Raw genomic sequence first — 13685 nt, 5'->3', positions numbered from 1 at the left:
GCCTTGAGAGACCTGAGAGCACACTCCACCTGCATGTGGACCCTGCCCAGGTGTTCAGTATATGGCTTCATTAGCCATGGTACGAGAGGGTAGGCCACATCCCCCATGATGCACAGTGGCATGTCCACATCGCCAACCCCAATGCTGAGCTTGAGGAACAAAGTGCTGGCCTCCAGCTTCAGAAAGAGGCTGCAGTTTTTGAACATGCAGGTGTCATTCGCCTTCCCCAACCAGCTGATGAAGATGTCAAAAAACTGGCTGCAGTGGTTGACCAGGGCCTGCAAAAGCATTGAAAAGTATCCCTTCCGGTTGATGTACTGAGATGCCCGGTGGTCTGGATGGGGATAGGAACCGTCAATAGGGACCCCCACAGTTGAGGAAGCCCATGGTGGCAAAGCCGGAGATGGGGCTTCTCCAAATGGATGACCTTGAGCAGCAGGACAGTATTGATGGCCCTCATCACTGACAGAAGGAGACAAACAAACAAAACAGAGAATCAAAGGGGTGTCAGAACCCTTGGGAGGTCTCTGAGCCCCCTTCTTGCCCCTCTAAACACTCTAGGAGCTACCCCCTATGTAGTCTGCCTCCCTGCTGTGTGAAGGCAGGACTGGAACCTATGTAGTCTGCCTCGTTCTGTGTGAGGGCAGGGCTGGAGAGCCACCTGGGGACATGGGCTCCCCCCCTTCCCCACCCATTGCATTACTAATCCCCTTTTCTTTAGGGTCCCCCTTTTCAGTACTTCCCCCCCTTTCCTGGGACTGCAGCCTAAGAGTGCCATACCTGCATAATGAGGGCTCCGACAGTCAACTTCATCATGCCAAACTAGTTCCTGATGGATCGGTAACTGTCTGGCATGACAAGCTTCCAAATTGCAATGGTGACCCGCTTCTCCGGGGAGATGGCAGGTCATATTTGCATGTCCCATCATGTGAGGGCAGGGGCGAGCCAGGTACACAGTTCCAGGTACGTCTCCTTCCTCATATGGAAGTTCTGGTGTCACTGCTGGTCATCACACCACTTCATAATGAGTTAGTCCGACTGGTCAAAGTAGTGTACAGCAGACCGAAGCAACACTCCACAGTGGGGTGCATCTGAAAGTGCTGCACTCCCAGACACCTGTTGAGGGTCTCCTCAAGCAGCTTGGAGTCATGTTCCTGCAGGACCTGGAGGGCAGCCTGCAGAAACTGCTGCAGAAACTGAAGCACAACAGTCAGGAGCCATCACGTGCCCAGAAGCAGATCCAGCTCTATAGCAGGGAGTGCTGTGGTGTCCAAACACAGGGCAACCAAAGTACACTGTGGAAATGCTTTGTTGTCCCTCAGGGTATGTCTACATTAGCCTTCTAGTTTGAACTACCGAGGCTAATGTAGGCATTCGAAATTGCAAATGAAGCCCAAGATTTAAATAGCCTGGGCTTTACTTGCATCTTCCCGTCTGGACGCCATTTTTAAATCCCTGTAGTCCGAACTAACTCCCCACAGCTACACGCGGTAGTCAAATGTTAACTCGAATTAAGGACTTAGTTAGAATTAATGTTTGACTGCCCCGTGTAGCCATGGGCAGTTAGTTTGGACTAAGGGGATTTAAAAATGGCACCCAGATGGGAAGATGCAAATAAAACCCAGGATACTTAAATACATAAGAATGGCCGTACTGGGTCAGACCAAACGTCCATCTAGCCCAGTATCCTGTCTACCGACAGTGGCCAGCACCAGGTGCCCCAGAGAGGGTGGACCAAAGACAATGATCAAGTGATTTGTCTCTTGCCATCCCTCTCCAGCCTCATTTGCAACTTCGACTGCCTACATTAGCCTCTCTAGTTCAAACTAGGGGGCTAGTGTAGACATACCCTCAGAGAGGTAGGCAAGCAGGAGAAGAACCTGAGAACCAGCTGTACAAGGGGGGGGGTCCCCTTTAAGCTCATGTCTCAGGTCCAGTAAGTCACTGCTGACCTAATGCCTGGACTGGTCCTGGGTGGTTTTAAATGTGAGGAAGTATCCAATCAGTGCGGACACTATTTCGAAATAGCAAATCTCTATTTCGATGCACTTTGTGTGTGTAGACATGTTATTTTGAAATAAGCTATGCTGGAAGCTCTACACAGTCTGCTTTGGTCTTAACTATCTTGAGCTGTTTGGTATCATCTGCAAATTTTGTCACCTCACTGTTTACCCCTTTCTCTAGAACCATGGTCACTGACTGGTTGCTCGTGAGGCCTCGACCAGTCGATCGCTAGGCATCCTGTCCGCGCCGCCTCCATTTCCTTACACCCCCCGAGAAGCCCCACTATCTACCTCAGTGAAAATGGAGGTAGTGTCAGCTTCCCTGGGATGGACAGAAATCCCACAGCTTAGCACCACTTCCAGCAATTCTGGAAGTGGCGCTAGCTGCTCTGCCGGGTGTACTGCGAGAGGGAGCATTGGCGCCCTGCACTGCACAGGAGGGGGTGAGTCAGCCCCGGGTCAGGAACGCACGGGGCTTCCCCACGCCGGGGGGGGGGCGAGTTGAGCCCCAAGAAGGCACATGTTGGCTTCCTGTGGGGGGGGGGGAGGGGAGAATCCTGGGAGGAGGCAGATGCAGGGGACTCTGCCTCCACAGACTCCCCTCCCGCCTCCTGTTCCCACTCCCCCTTCCCACTGCTCAGTTTCCTTTCCCTAGTCACAGAACTCTGTCCCCAGTCTCCTGTCCCCAGCTACAGAGTTGTCCCCATTCCCATCCCCACTTTTTGAACTCTGTCCTCATTCCCCTGTCCCGAGCCACAAAACTCTGTCCCCAATGGCACCCTGTCCCCTGCCAAAGCACCCACTAGCACCCTTAACCAGAACTATGTCCCCAGTTCCCACCAACACAGTTAGGGCCACATTAGTGAAGCTTGGGAGGTGGGTGGAGGAAGGTTTTTTGCATATCACTTGTGGGGCCCCAAACTGACTTTTCTGGGGTCAGTGACCCCTGACTCAAGACAGGTTCCCTGCCATTCTCAGAAATAAAGACAATGCAGAAACTTTGTTTGATACAGTATTTTATTTAAAAATGAAGCCTTGCCAAACAACCCCAAATTGGGGCTAAGAACCCATCTGGCCAGGCATCATAACACTCCAGCGCTCCCCTTTCCCCCAGACCCTACATCGGAGCCCATCATACACTAGAACCCTCTGCCCTGAGCCCCTCATACCCCAAACCAAATTCCTGAACCCTCACATCCAGAAGTCTGTGGCTTGTTTAGTACCCTAACCCTACATCTGACCCTAACACTGCCTGGCCTGGCCCGGCCCCCTCTCTCCAAGCCAGTATCCCCTTATCCACCTTTTCCTGCATCCAGATTTCCTCCCAGAGCTTACACCTCTCACCCCTTTCCACACCCAAATCCCTCATTCCCACCCCACAGCCTACACATCCTGTCTCAACCCAGCAAGGTTACAGCTAAACTGCAGGAGTTTTTCAGGATTCTGGAGATATCCCAGAAAAACTCTTCTGCATCCACAGATGCATTTGTTCTTCTTCTACTTTTAGTGGAAGAGCAAACATGATCTTTCGGTCACCTCTATATTCCTCTTTCAACGAGGAATAAGGGGGCTTCCAAAAGAAGGGGTTTCTTACATTTGGTCCAGTCTAGACAGGCCAAATGTTGGAAAAACCTCTTCCTACAGAAGAATTGGGGGGGGGGGGGGGAGGGAAGCAATGGTATAAGAGTTGAGGATAGCAAGTGACGGAGAGGAGGAAAATAGAGAGGGTGGAGCTTCAAGGAAGGGGCGGGGCAGTAGATCTTGGCTTGTTCTATCATTTAAAAAGTGATCTTGGGTGTGAAAATGGAGACCACTGCTCTAGAATTTTTAAAATAGGATTAGTCCTAAGACAGACTCTTGGGGGATCCCACTAATATCTCTCCCCCCTTGGAAAACTTAGCATTTATTCCTACCCTTTGTTTCTTGTCTTAACAAGTTATCAGTCCAAGACAGGAGCTTCCCTCTTATCCCATGATAACTTACTTTACTTAAGAACTTTGGTGAGGGACTTTGTCAAAGACTTCCTGGAAATCTAAGTATACTATATCCACTGGACCCCCTTGTCCACATACTTGTTGACCCCCTCAAAGAACTCTAGTAGATCCTTAACTGTCTCCTGGAAGGGGTGGGACCTCAGAAGGAAGGGGTGGAGCCTTTAAATACCAGGAGTCGAAGGGACTCATGCCTCCCCTGCAGCTACAGGCATCACATTAGCCAGAGACAGGAGCTGTGAGCCCTTTCAATTGCTCCTATTTAAAGGGCTTGTGCCTGCCCTGGGCTGTTGCCTGACAGGTGTGGGGAAAGTGCTCCCAGGCAACATGCTAGGGGGAGGGGCCTGGAACAGACACACGGGTCAGATGAAAACCCTAGGCAGGCTGAATCTGGCCCACTGAGTGGCTTTTGTGCACCCCTGATTTAAGTACATGTAGTAAAAACAAACAAAATCTGAGGCTGTGCATAGTGATCAAGAGTTGAATGAAAGGTATGTGTTTCAGCTAGCCAAGCAGACACCTCCCACTGTGACCCCATTTCCCCCTCCTGTTGGGAAGAGGAACATGGGAGAGCTGATTTCAGTAACTGTCACTTATCTCTTCTGCACCCACCCACCACCTCACATTTGGGAAGCAGCAGCTGCCCCCCACCCCTGCTAAAAAAGTGAGTGAAGCTTCTGATCCAGGGAGTAAGGAGGACAGGACCTTCAGCTGATTGGAGGGGAGAAGATGTCAATTTAAAGGTCCCCAACAACTCTAATGTCATACCTCCCTCCCCTGCTGGTAACCTAGCCCTCCCCCGAGTTCCCCTATGGGAAAGCAACTGTTCGTTCTTTACATAACCTCACCCTGCACAGCTTAAGCAGCAGCCTTCGTTCCTCCCTGCTATCCAATCTCAGCTACTCGGCACACATGCTGCTTGTTTATTTCTCCTCTCCTGGCCCCAGGCTGTCTCCAGCAAGTAGGAGAGGGAGGGGGAGAGCTGGACAGGCAGACCCTGGGAGAAAACTGCATAGGGATAATGTGATCCATTGTAGTGCATGTCCCACCATCTTTCACCTCTCTGCAAGGAAGGGATAGGGTTGGAGCACAAGTGTGTGCACAGTGTACCAGTCCTGCTGGCAGAACCAAGAGAAAGCCCTTTTCTGAATGAACTCCCCCCCCCCCACGGGACACCCTCTGTGCCAGAGAGAATGGAAAGCCCCCCACACATCCACCCAGCTGCTGCTCCCACTAGAGCAGAGGAGTTACTGGGACAAGTGAGTGCATGCTTCTGTCCTCTGTGACCCTGGATGCTGTATTTCCCCTCTTGCATAGCTGGCTGGCCCCAGGTAAGGTCCATGTGACACACACACACACACACACACACACACACACACACATATATATGCACCCTCCTCAGCACGTCACTCTGGGCAGCTGCCCTCCTTGCATGTGTCTAGGGCTGCCAGTGCCTTCACCAATCACTGGGAACTTCCCATATTTTTACTCATATGGCACTTTGCAGGTAAAGAGTAAGTAACATTCCACAGGACATTTTGTAGTTCAGGGATCTGTTTCTCAGCTATTGTAAATTAGTGTAACTCCACTGAATTGAAGAGTTGAACCAATTTATACTAGTTGAGGTTCTCACCCAATATATTTTTATCTAGAAGTAGTAACAACAACATGGAGAAAGGTAATCATCAGAGGAAGGGAAGCAACTAGAAAATCATAAAATTATAGTTTTAAAGAAGAAACATGAGTGGTATAATATAGTCTCTTGTTCTTCAAGATACAGTATTTGAAAAGCATTTGCAAGATGGTTAGAACAGTAGAAAGTTACTATACCAGCTGCTATTTTGGATGCATCTGGTGAGGTAGTGATAGAGAGCCCTGGGAATACATCATCCTTACCCTGCCAACTTCTACCAGGTTGGTGACCATGACAACACTTGCAGAATTCTCCTGCCAAATCATTCTCCAGAAATCCTTAACTGTCTCCTGCATGGGACCTATGGCAGAAGGGGGAAAAAAGGATCTCTTATGACATGGGTTTTGCCCATGAAATCTAAGGTGGTGTAGCCAGACAGGAACCCTCCCCCTCCCCCCCGTAACATCCATTTTTGCTTGCCTGGAGCATACAGGGCACACAGAGCAATAAAAGCCTTGAACAGAAGGCCTGGATATGCCAGCTCAGTGACCCTGAATGGCTGTAAACAGAGATATGCCAATTGCTGATCAAGAGGCTGCCGAGGAGTGCCCTTGTCTGAAACCCATATTGATATGAACACACAGCCATCCGCGGGGGGAGGAATCTCCTGCCCAGTAAAAAGAATGTCCAGTATTCACAATTTAGTTCTCTTGCAAGTGTAAATTAAGTTGAAACTTGCTTGTAAGAACTGGTGCCACAAAAACAGACCAGTACAATTCGGCCTCTTAGATAAGAAAGAGGATACGGGCCTGTATGGATATAAAGATGGGTCCAGCAGCACCCTTACTTTGAGTGTCAGTTTACCATTTGTCTGCTGGTCGGGTTAGGTGTTTGACCTCCCAGGGTTCCACAGGGGACGCCCACCTCGTATTCATCTGTCCTAGGAATTGAGGGACCAGCCCTGGCTTGACCCGCTTGAGTTGAGAGGCACAGAAGGGGGTAAAAATTGTACCTGGATGTGCTCCTTTGCCTTAAGTGTACACATAGACTTAGAGCTCTTTAAAGATTAAGCTGTCACTTGGTACCATTATTTCTATTTTCTATCTTTATTTTCTTTGTAACCATTTTAAGATCTATATTTGCTAGCAGTTAAGAAATGGAGCAATAGCCATTGTAACCATATGATTTATAAGTTTTTTTTAATAAACCTGTAACTGTTTAAGTTTTAACCTGACTCCTTCAGTTGCTGTAACAGAACCAAGCACAATTTAAAAGAACTTCAGCCGGTCATAAGGGATAGATACAGGCAGAGCTCGGCATTTGGATTGTGTCGCTTCCAGGGGACAGATCTGTTGAGGCATCTCTCAGTCTTCCCTAGACTGCGCGCTGCGAAGGGATCCTGTATCCTAGTAGTTAAAAATCTGAGATGTAATAAGCTCTTCCTATAAACTCTGGGACGTCTGTCAGCCTGTTGGCTGTGCTCTGCGACAGGACTCTGGTCCTAGCACTAAAGACAGATGATAAACTTCAGGGCACCCGTCAGTCTCTCCTAGACTGCTCACTGTGATGGGGCCTTGTGTCTCAGCAGTTAAAGACTCGGGTGTAACACGCACAAACACACACACACTGCCCTGACCATTGGCTGACAGGTGCCACAAGACTTGTTTTTAAAGTTACACCTACCCTTCTTAAAAGGGTATGTTTAACATCACCAATCCATTTCAGCTGTTCTTGCTGGCAGCCTTGTTCACCTTTAATGCCACCCTTCTTACAGGATATTTCCTTGCTCTTCAAGCTGACATCTGCTGTGTATTGGGTTGTAGATTAGATATAGTAAGTGAGGTAGGTTACTAGGGGTCAGCCCCGCGAGTTTGGGCAGGTTCTAGTTCTGTGTTATGAAAAAATGGACACTTGCAACTGCTCAAGCTCTGTGTTGGTCTACCCTCACTGTCCCCATGTCCACCCTCTCTGTACATCTGCACTTCCTGCACCCATGTACCCTCAATATCCATCTCTATTTTAATACAATGATCGATTTTAATGTATAGACATAGAAGGGGCCCTAGCACAGGTGCAAGGTGTCTGCATAGATGGACGGGAGTGAGTGTAATTGGTGGTGAGGGAAGGCGATTCTGGCAAGTGGTTTAAGAAAGAAGGGGGACTGAATGGCTAAGAAGGAGTTCTGCAGAAAAGGACTTGGGGATTACAGTGGATGAGAAGCTGGATATGAGACGACAATGTGCCCTTGTAGACAAGAAGGCTAATGGCATATTAGGTTGCATTAAGAGGAGCATTGCCAGCAGATCCAGAGAAGTGATTATTCCCCTTTATTTGGTTCTGGTGAGGCCACATCTAGAATAGTGTGTCCAGTTCTGGGCCCCTCCACTAGATAAAGGATGTGGATGCATTGGAGAGGGTCCCAGCAGAGGGCAACCAAAATGATTAGGGGGCTGGAGCGCATGACCTATAAGGAGAGACTGAAGGATTTGGGTTTGTTTAGTCTGCAGAAGAGAAGAGTGAGGGGGGATTTGATAGCAGCCTTCAACTTCCTGAAGGGAGGTTCCAAGAGGATGGAGAAAGGCTGTTCACAGTAGTGACGGATGGCAGAACAAGGAGCAGTGGTCTCAAGTTGCAGTGGGAGAGGTCTAGGTTGGATATTAGGAAAAAACTATTTCCCTAGGAGGGTGGTGAAGCACTGGAATGGGTTACCTAGGGAGGTGGTGGAATCTCTATCCCTAGAGGTTTTTAAGTCTCGGCTTGACAAAGCCCTGGCTGGGTTGATTTAGTTGGAATTGGTCCTGCCTTGGGCAGGGGGCTGGACTTAATGACCCTCCTGAGGTCTCTTCCAGCTGTATGATTCTAAAGGGGTATGAGGGCAGTAGGACATCAGAGCTGCATGGAGAAATAGATATCAATGTTAATAGCTAACATGAATCTTCATATTGCTTGTCTTTTTGTGTGTGGGAAATTTCCCCACAAAAATCTTCACCAATTTAGGTGTGAGGATGCTCATTTACAGCTCTGTCCACTGCAAATCCTGAAAGTCACCAATTATGGATACTGTTTCAAACACACCACCCTCCTTCCACAGGCCTCACCAGACAAACATCATAATTAAATAGTCTCAGATTCTTCAGCTTCCTAACAAGCCCCCTTTCAATTCTGACTCACCTGAATACACAACCGATCCCTCAATCACATTCCAGAGCACAACTTAGGCCTCACTCTTTATGAACAAATTATTCATTATTAACATAAAGAACATCTAGAGATGTGCAGTAGTAAAGTCAATCTAGCTCAGGCTGTGCAGTTGAGTATGTTTCAAATATCCTCAGAAGCAGTGGATTAGAAGGTGTCTGACATTTTCTGTGTGGGAATCCCCTTCTCGACTTTATAGGTATCAAAACAGCAGATTTACTCTAAGTAGCTCTAGGATCAGTTTAGCACATAGTATTTAGAGAAAAATATAGATGCAAGATACTGTAACTTGCCTTGAGTTGCAATGTAGTGTCGAGGCCGGTGGTATCCCTGGAAAAAAGAAAATCACGTCAGAGCAAGCAAACTGGCATACATTCTATTTCAATTGTTGTGTTGTGAATGAGGCACTAACTAATGAGCACATAGAAACCCTACATGAGACACGAGATCTCTGTCAAATGGAAAATGGCAGGAACTGCTTTAGTCCTGCAACCATCACAAAATGTTTGGCGTTTTCATGAGAATGTATAAGGATGGATTTGACTGTACCAAAGAAGAATGAGGCATTTTCACATTTACTCAAAGAAGCAGCAAGTCCTGTAGTTAAACCATGGGCACTGTGGGAAACCAGCTTCACTACTTAGATTATAAGTTAACAAGCAAAAATCTGCCCTCTGGTCTGAGATGCATACATCTGCCTCTATAGAACAGACTCAATGGCTGTGTCTACATTTGCATGATCTTGCTGCCTGTTTACACTGGCCACGAGTTCTTGTGCAAGAACACTGACGTTCTAATATAGGAAATCAGTACTTCTTGAGCAAGAACTATGATGCTCCTGCTCAGGAATAAGCCCTCTTGTGCAACTGTTCTTGTGCAAGGACAGTGTAGCCAGGCAACATGAATTTCTTGCACAAGAAAGCCCTGTGGTTAAAATGGCCATCAGAGCTTTCTTGTGCAAGAGAGCGTCCACACTGGCACAGATGCTCTTGAGCAAGATCATGCCAGTGTAGATGTAGCCAAATCAGTGTTTAAGTATATTTTCAGTTTCCTCCACTAGGGTTCTTCATAATACTGTAATGTTACTAAGGGTATGTCTACACTACAGCACTATTTCAAAATTAACTTAGTTTGAAATAGTTAATTTGAACTAAGCTAATTTGAAATGACGCATCTATACACAAAAACTATTTCAAAATAGTGCATCCACACTGAGTGGACCCTAAACTGAAGTTAAGGCTGGCCAGAACCAGTGCTGGCAGGTCATCAGGTTAGGACTTGAGTGGGTGGGGCTGCTGCCTGAGGCTAACTGAGCTCCATGCTTAAAGGGACGCTACCCTCACTCCAGACAGACAGTTCTCAGGAGGAGGGAGCTAGAAGGGGGGAGCAAAGGGAAGAAGGGTCAGGGGAAGCTCAGGGCTCGCTAGACCAACCTGACTTTCATTGAAACCTGCTCCTGGGTTCGCATGTGGCCTTTGATGGGCAGGCTGGCAGCTATCCTACCGATGGCCGAGTACCTCCATCTAGGGCTGAGATCATGAAAGTCGGAGGCATCCCCCCCCAAACCTGAATAAGGTCTATGATCTCCAACCTGGACCAGGAAGGCACCCACTTTCTCCAGCCCATCAGGCTCCTGGGAGCTGGCAGACTGCTCCTGGGGAGCGGTGGAGGGCTGGCTGCCAGTGGCTTGCTGGCTCATGTTTGGGGCCACTGGGTCAGGGGTCCTGGTAGCCACTGCTGGCTCTGGGCTGGCAGGCTTGGAGCTGGAGCAGGCACTATGGCCAGGGTCTGCCCCTTTAATGGCTGTGGGGCTGGGGGAGAGGAGAGTAAGTTTTCTTGGTTGTGCCCAGAGTGGCCAGTAGGGCTCCCTGGGAAGGGCTGGAAGCCCCCTATTTCCAATTAGCTATTTCAAATTAGGTGTTATTCCTTGTAGAATGAGGTTTACTAATTCAAAATAAGGGCTCCCCTATTTCAAATTTATTTCGAAATAGTGGTTTGTATGTGTAGACAGCTATTACAGTTAATTCAAAATAACGGCTGTTATTTCAAATTAACTGTAGTGTAGGCATACCCTAAGGGATTAAGAGATGGACACAAGAAAATAGACACAAGAAATGTTATGCATGTGTGAGGTTGGCTATGTTTAAAAAGATATTTACTAGGTCTTAAAAAGTATCAGTACACTTACATGCCTCCCACACTATAGCCATGTAGACCGCCAATATGCCCCAGAGCTATATAAATATTATGAGAGGGGTAATATTGATTTCTATATTCATAGTATATGCATCCTATATTTGTGTGAGAAACATTAGATGCAGAAATCTCCATGGCTATGTCTCGACTGGCATGATTTTCCACAAATGCTTTTAACGGAATAATTTTTCCGTTAAAAGCAGTCGCAGAAAAGAGCATCTAGATTGGCACGGACGCTTTTTCACAAAAGCGCTTTTTCCGGAAAAGCGTCCGTGCCAATCTAGATGCAGTTTTGTGCAAGAAAGCCCTGATCGCCATTTACGCAATCATGGCTTTTTTTCGCAAAACAATACCACATTGTCTACACTGGCCTTCTTGCGCAAATGCTTTTGCACAAGAGGGCTTTTGCCTGAACGTGAGCAGTGTAGTATTTCCGCAAGAACACTGAATCTTACATGAGATCGTCAGTGTTCTTGAGGAACTTCCAAGCGGCCAGTGTAGACAGCTGGCAAATTTTTCTGCCAAAGCAGCTGCTTTTGTGGAAAAACTTGCCAGTCTAGATGCAGCCCATATGTCTAGGTAATAATAGTGATAGAGGCAGAAACAGACTGGCAGATAAACAGCATCTCTCAACACAGCTAGGATAAACTTTATATTTTATCAGCCCTATCACTTTTGCTCTTCATCTCTACACTTGGGGTGTGTGGTTCCCCGCTCAGAGAGACACTCACATTTGCGGTCATTGAGCTGGTGCACTAAAATAGAACAATGTGATGGCAGTACAAGTGATGGGAAGGGCTAGATGCCCCAAGGATGAGCCCATCAAAGACCTTAGGCATGCACTCAGGGCTGTTTGCCGATCTGCCACTTGCACTGGTAGGCTATGTCCACACTGGCTCCTTTTCCGGAAGGGGCATGTAAATTTCACCAGTCGTCTTAGGGAAATCCGCAGGGGATTTAAATATCCCCCGCGGCATTTAAATAAAAGTGTCCGCCGCTTTTTTCCGGCTTTTAAAAAAGCCGGAAAAGAGCGTCTATACTGGCCCCGATCCTCCGGAAAAAGTGCCCTTTTCCGGAGGGTCTTATTCCTACTTCAAAGGAATAAGACCCTCCAAAGTAGGAATAAGACCCTCCGGAAAAGGGCACTTTTTCCGGAGGATCGGGGCCAGTGTAGACGCTCTTTTCCGGCTTTTTTAAAAGCCGGAAAAAAGCGGCGGACATTTTTATTTAAATGCCGCGGGGGATATTTAAATCCCCCGCGGATTTCCCTACGACGACTGGTGAAATTTACATGCCCCTTCCGGAAAAGGGGCCAGTGTAGATGTAGCCGTATAGATTCATTGTATTTTTAGTGCACTAGTTCCATGAGATGGAATGTCAATGTGTCTCCTCAAGATGTGATTTGCACCCACTCCCTGCTCCAAGATGTACTCCATCCACAAGACGACATGCTGATGTGGTTCTCTGTCACACAAGGTATGCACACAGGCCTTACATCTATGTAGTTGGCGTTTATATAGTCAGAGTGTGGGTCTCCATCCAACAGCTGCAGTCTCACTCTCGAATGATCATCTAGAACATGAAAAGAAAGAGCAATGTTAAAGATGTCTCGTGTGCTTATGTAGCTGTCCTTCAGCAGTGGGAAATTCAGGAGGCAGATGCAGTATAACTGGGCTTTTCAGTTGCTCCTTTTTGTAACTGGTTGATTGAGCACATTCAGCTGTGTCAAGCCATTACTGGGTTAACTCTACATTTGTTTTTTTACTTATTTTTGGTGTTGAAGGTGCTACCTTTACATCCCGGGGTTCTCTTTTATTTATAGTAGGTATTAATTATTCACTGAGGTTAGTATAATACGTTACAAGATTTCAGATATAACATGAACATCCTTCATTTTCTGGATCTTATCCATTCTCTTGTTAAGCGTCCAGATCAAAAAAGTGAACACTTCTCAGAACTTGTTAGCCTGCTCAGAAAAGGGGCCAGGGTTTGACAGGACTATGGAAAGTGAAGTAAGAGTTGAGTTTATGATTGTCAGAGAAGAGAAAAATAAATGAGGTCACGAGAGGTATGCAAAATACTAAATATAAAGATTGTAAATCAGTCTCTCCTCTCATCTTATGGAGAAGAGACCTATGAATCTTGAAAGCTTCTCCCTTTCATCAGCAGAAGATACTCCAATATACGTCTACATATACTCCCTAGTTGGAGCTAGGGATGCAAATGTAGCCGACCAAAATTGCCAATGAAGCTGGGATTTAAATATTCCATGCTTCATTAGTATAATCTCACCTGCATGTGATTTTTTGAGAAGTAATGTTAGTTTGAACCAAAGGGTTTGATTCAAACTAACACGTCCCGGAGTGCGCTTCCTGGTTCAAATCAGCTGTTGAACAGAATAATGTGTGGGCAAGATTATGCTAATGAAATGCAGGATATTAAATCCCTGCTTCATTAACAATTTTGGTCAGCAATATTTGCATCCCTAGCTCAAAGTAGGGAGCAAATATAGACATATTAAAGTTATTATTTCACCCACCTTGTCTGTCTTAAGAAACAAACTGGCTAGGTCTAGACTGGCCAGTTTTTCTGGAAAAATCAGCCGCTTTTCTGGAAAAGCTTGCCAGCTGTCTACACTGGCCGCTTGAATTTCCACAAAAGCAC

General features: G+C 47.0%; 1 protein-coding gene across 7 annotated transcripts in view; it reads right to left on the bottom strand.

Annotated features, from left to right (window-relative positions):
- The window catches only part of PTPRT (protein tyrosine phosphatase receptor type T), a 1030325-nt gene that overhangs the window by 50139 nt on the left and 966501 nt on the right, over positions 1–13685 (bottom strand). For all 7 annotated transcript variants that reach the window (XM_075901349.1, XM_075901354.1, XM_075901347.1 and 4 more), the window contains 3 exons: positions 12517–12593; positions 9119–9155; positions 5891–5988 (listed from right to left, as the gene is read on the bottom strand). In XM_075901349.1, the coding sequence (XP_075757464.1) occupies positions 5891–5988; positions 9119–9155; positions 12517–12593 (212 nt within the window). The remainder of the gene's footprint in view (positions 1–5890; positions 5989–9118; positions 9156–12516; positions 12594–13685) is intronic.

This window comes from Pelodiscus sinensis, chromosome 18 (assembly GCF_049634645.1).
Source record: "Pelodiscus sinensis isolate JC-2024 chromosome 18, ASM4963464v1, whole genome shotgun sequence".
NCBI lineage: Eukaryota > Metazoa > Chordata > Testudines > Trionychidae > Pelodiscus > Pelodiscus sinensis.
Note: the sequence above shows the minus strand (reverse complement) of the source record. Positions and strands in the feature narration are given on the sequence as shown.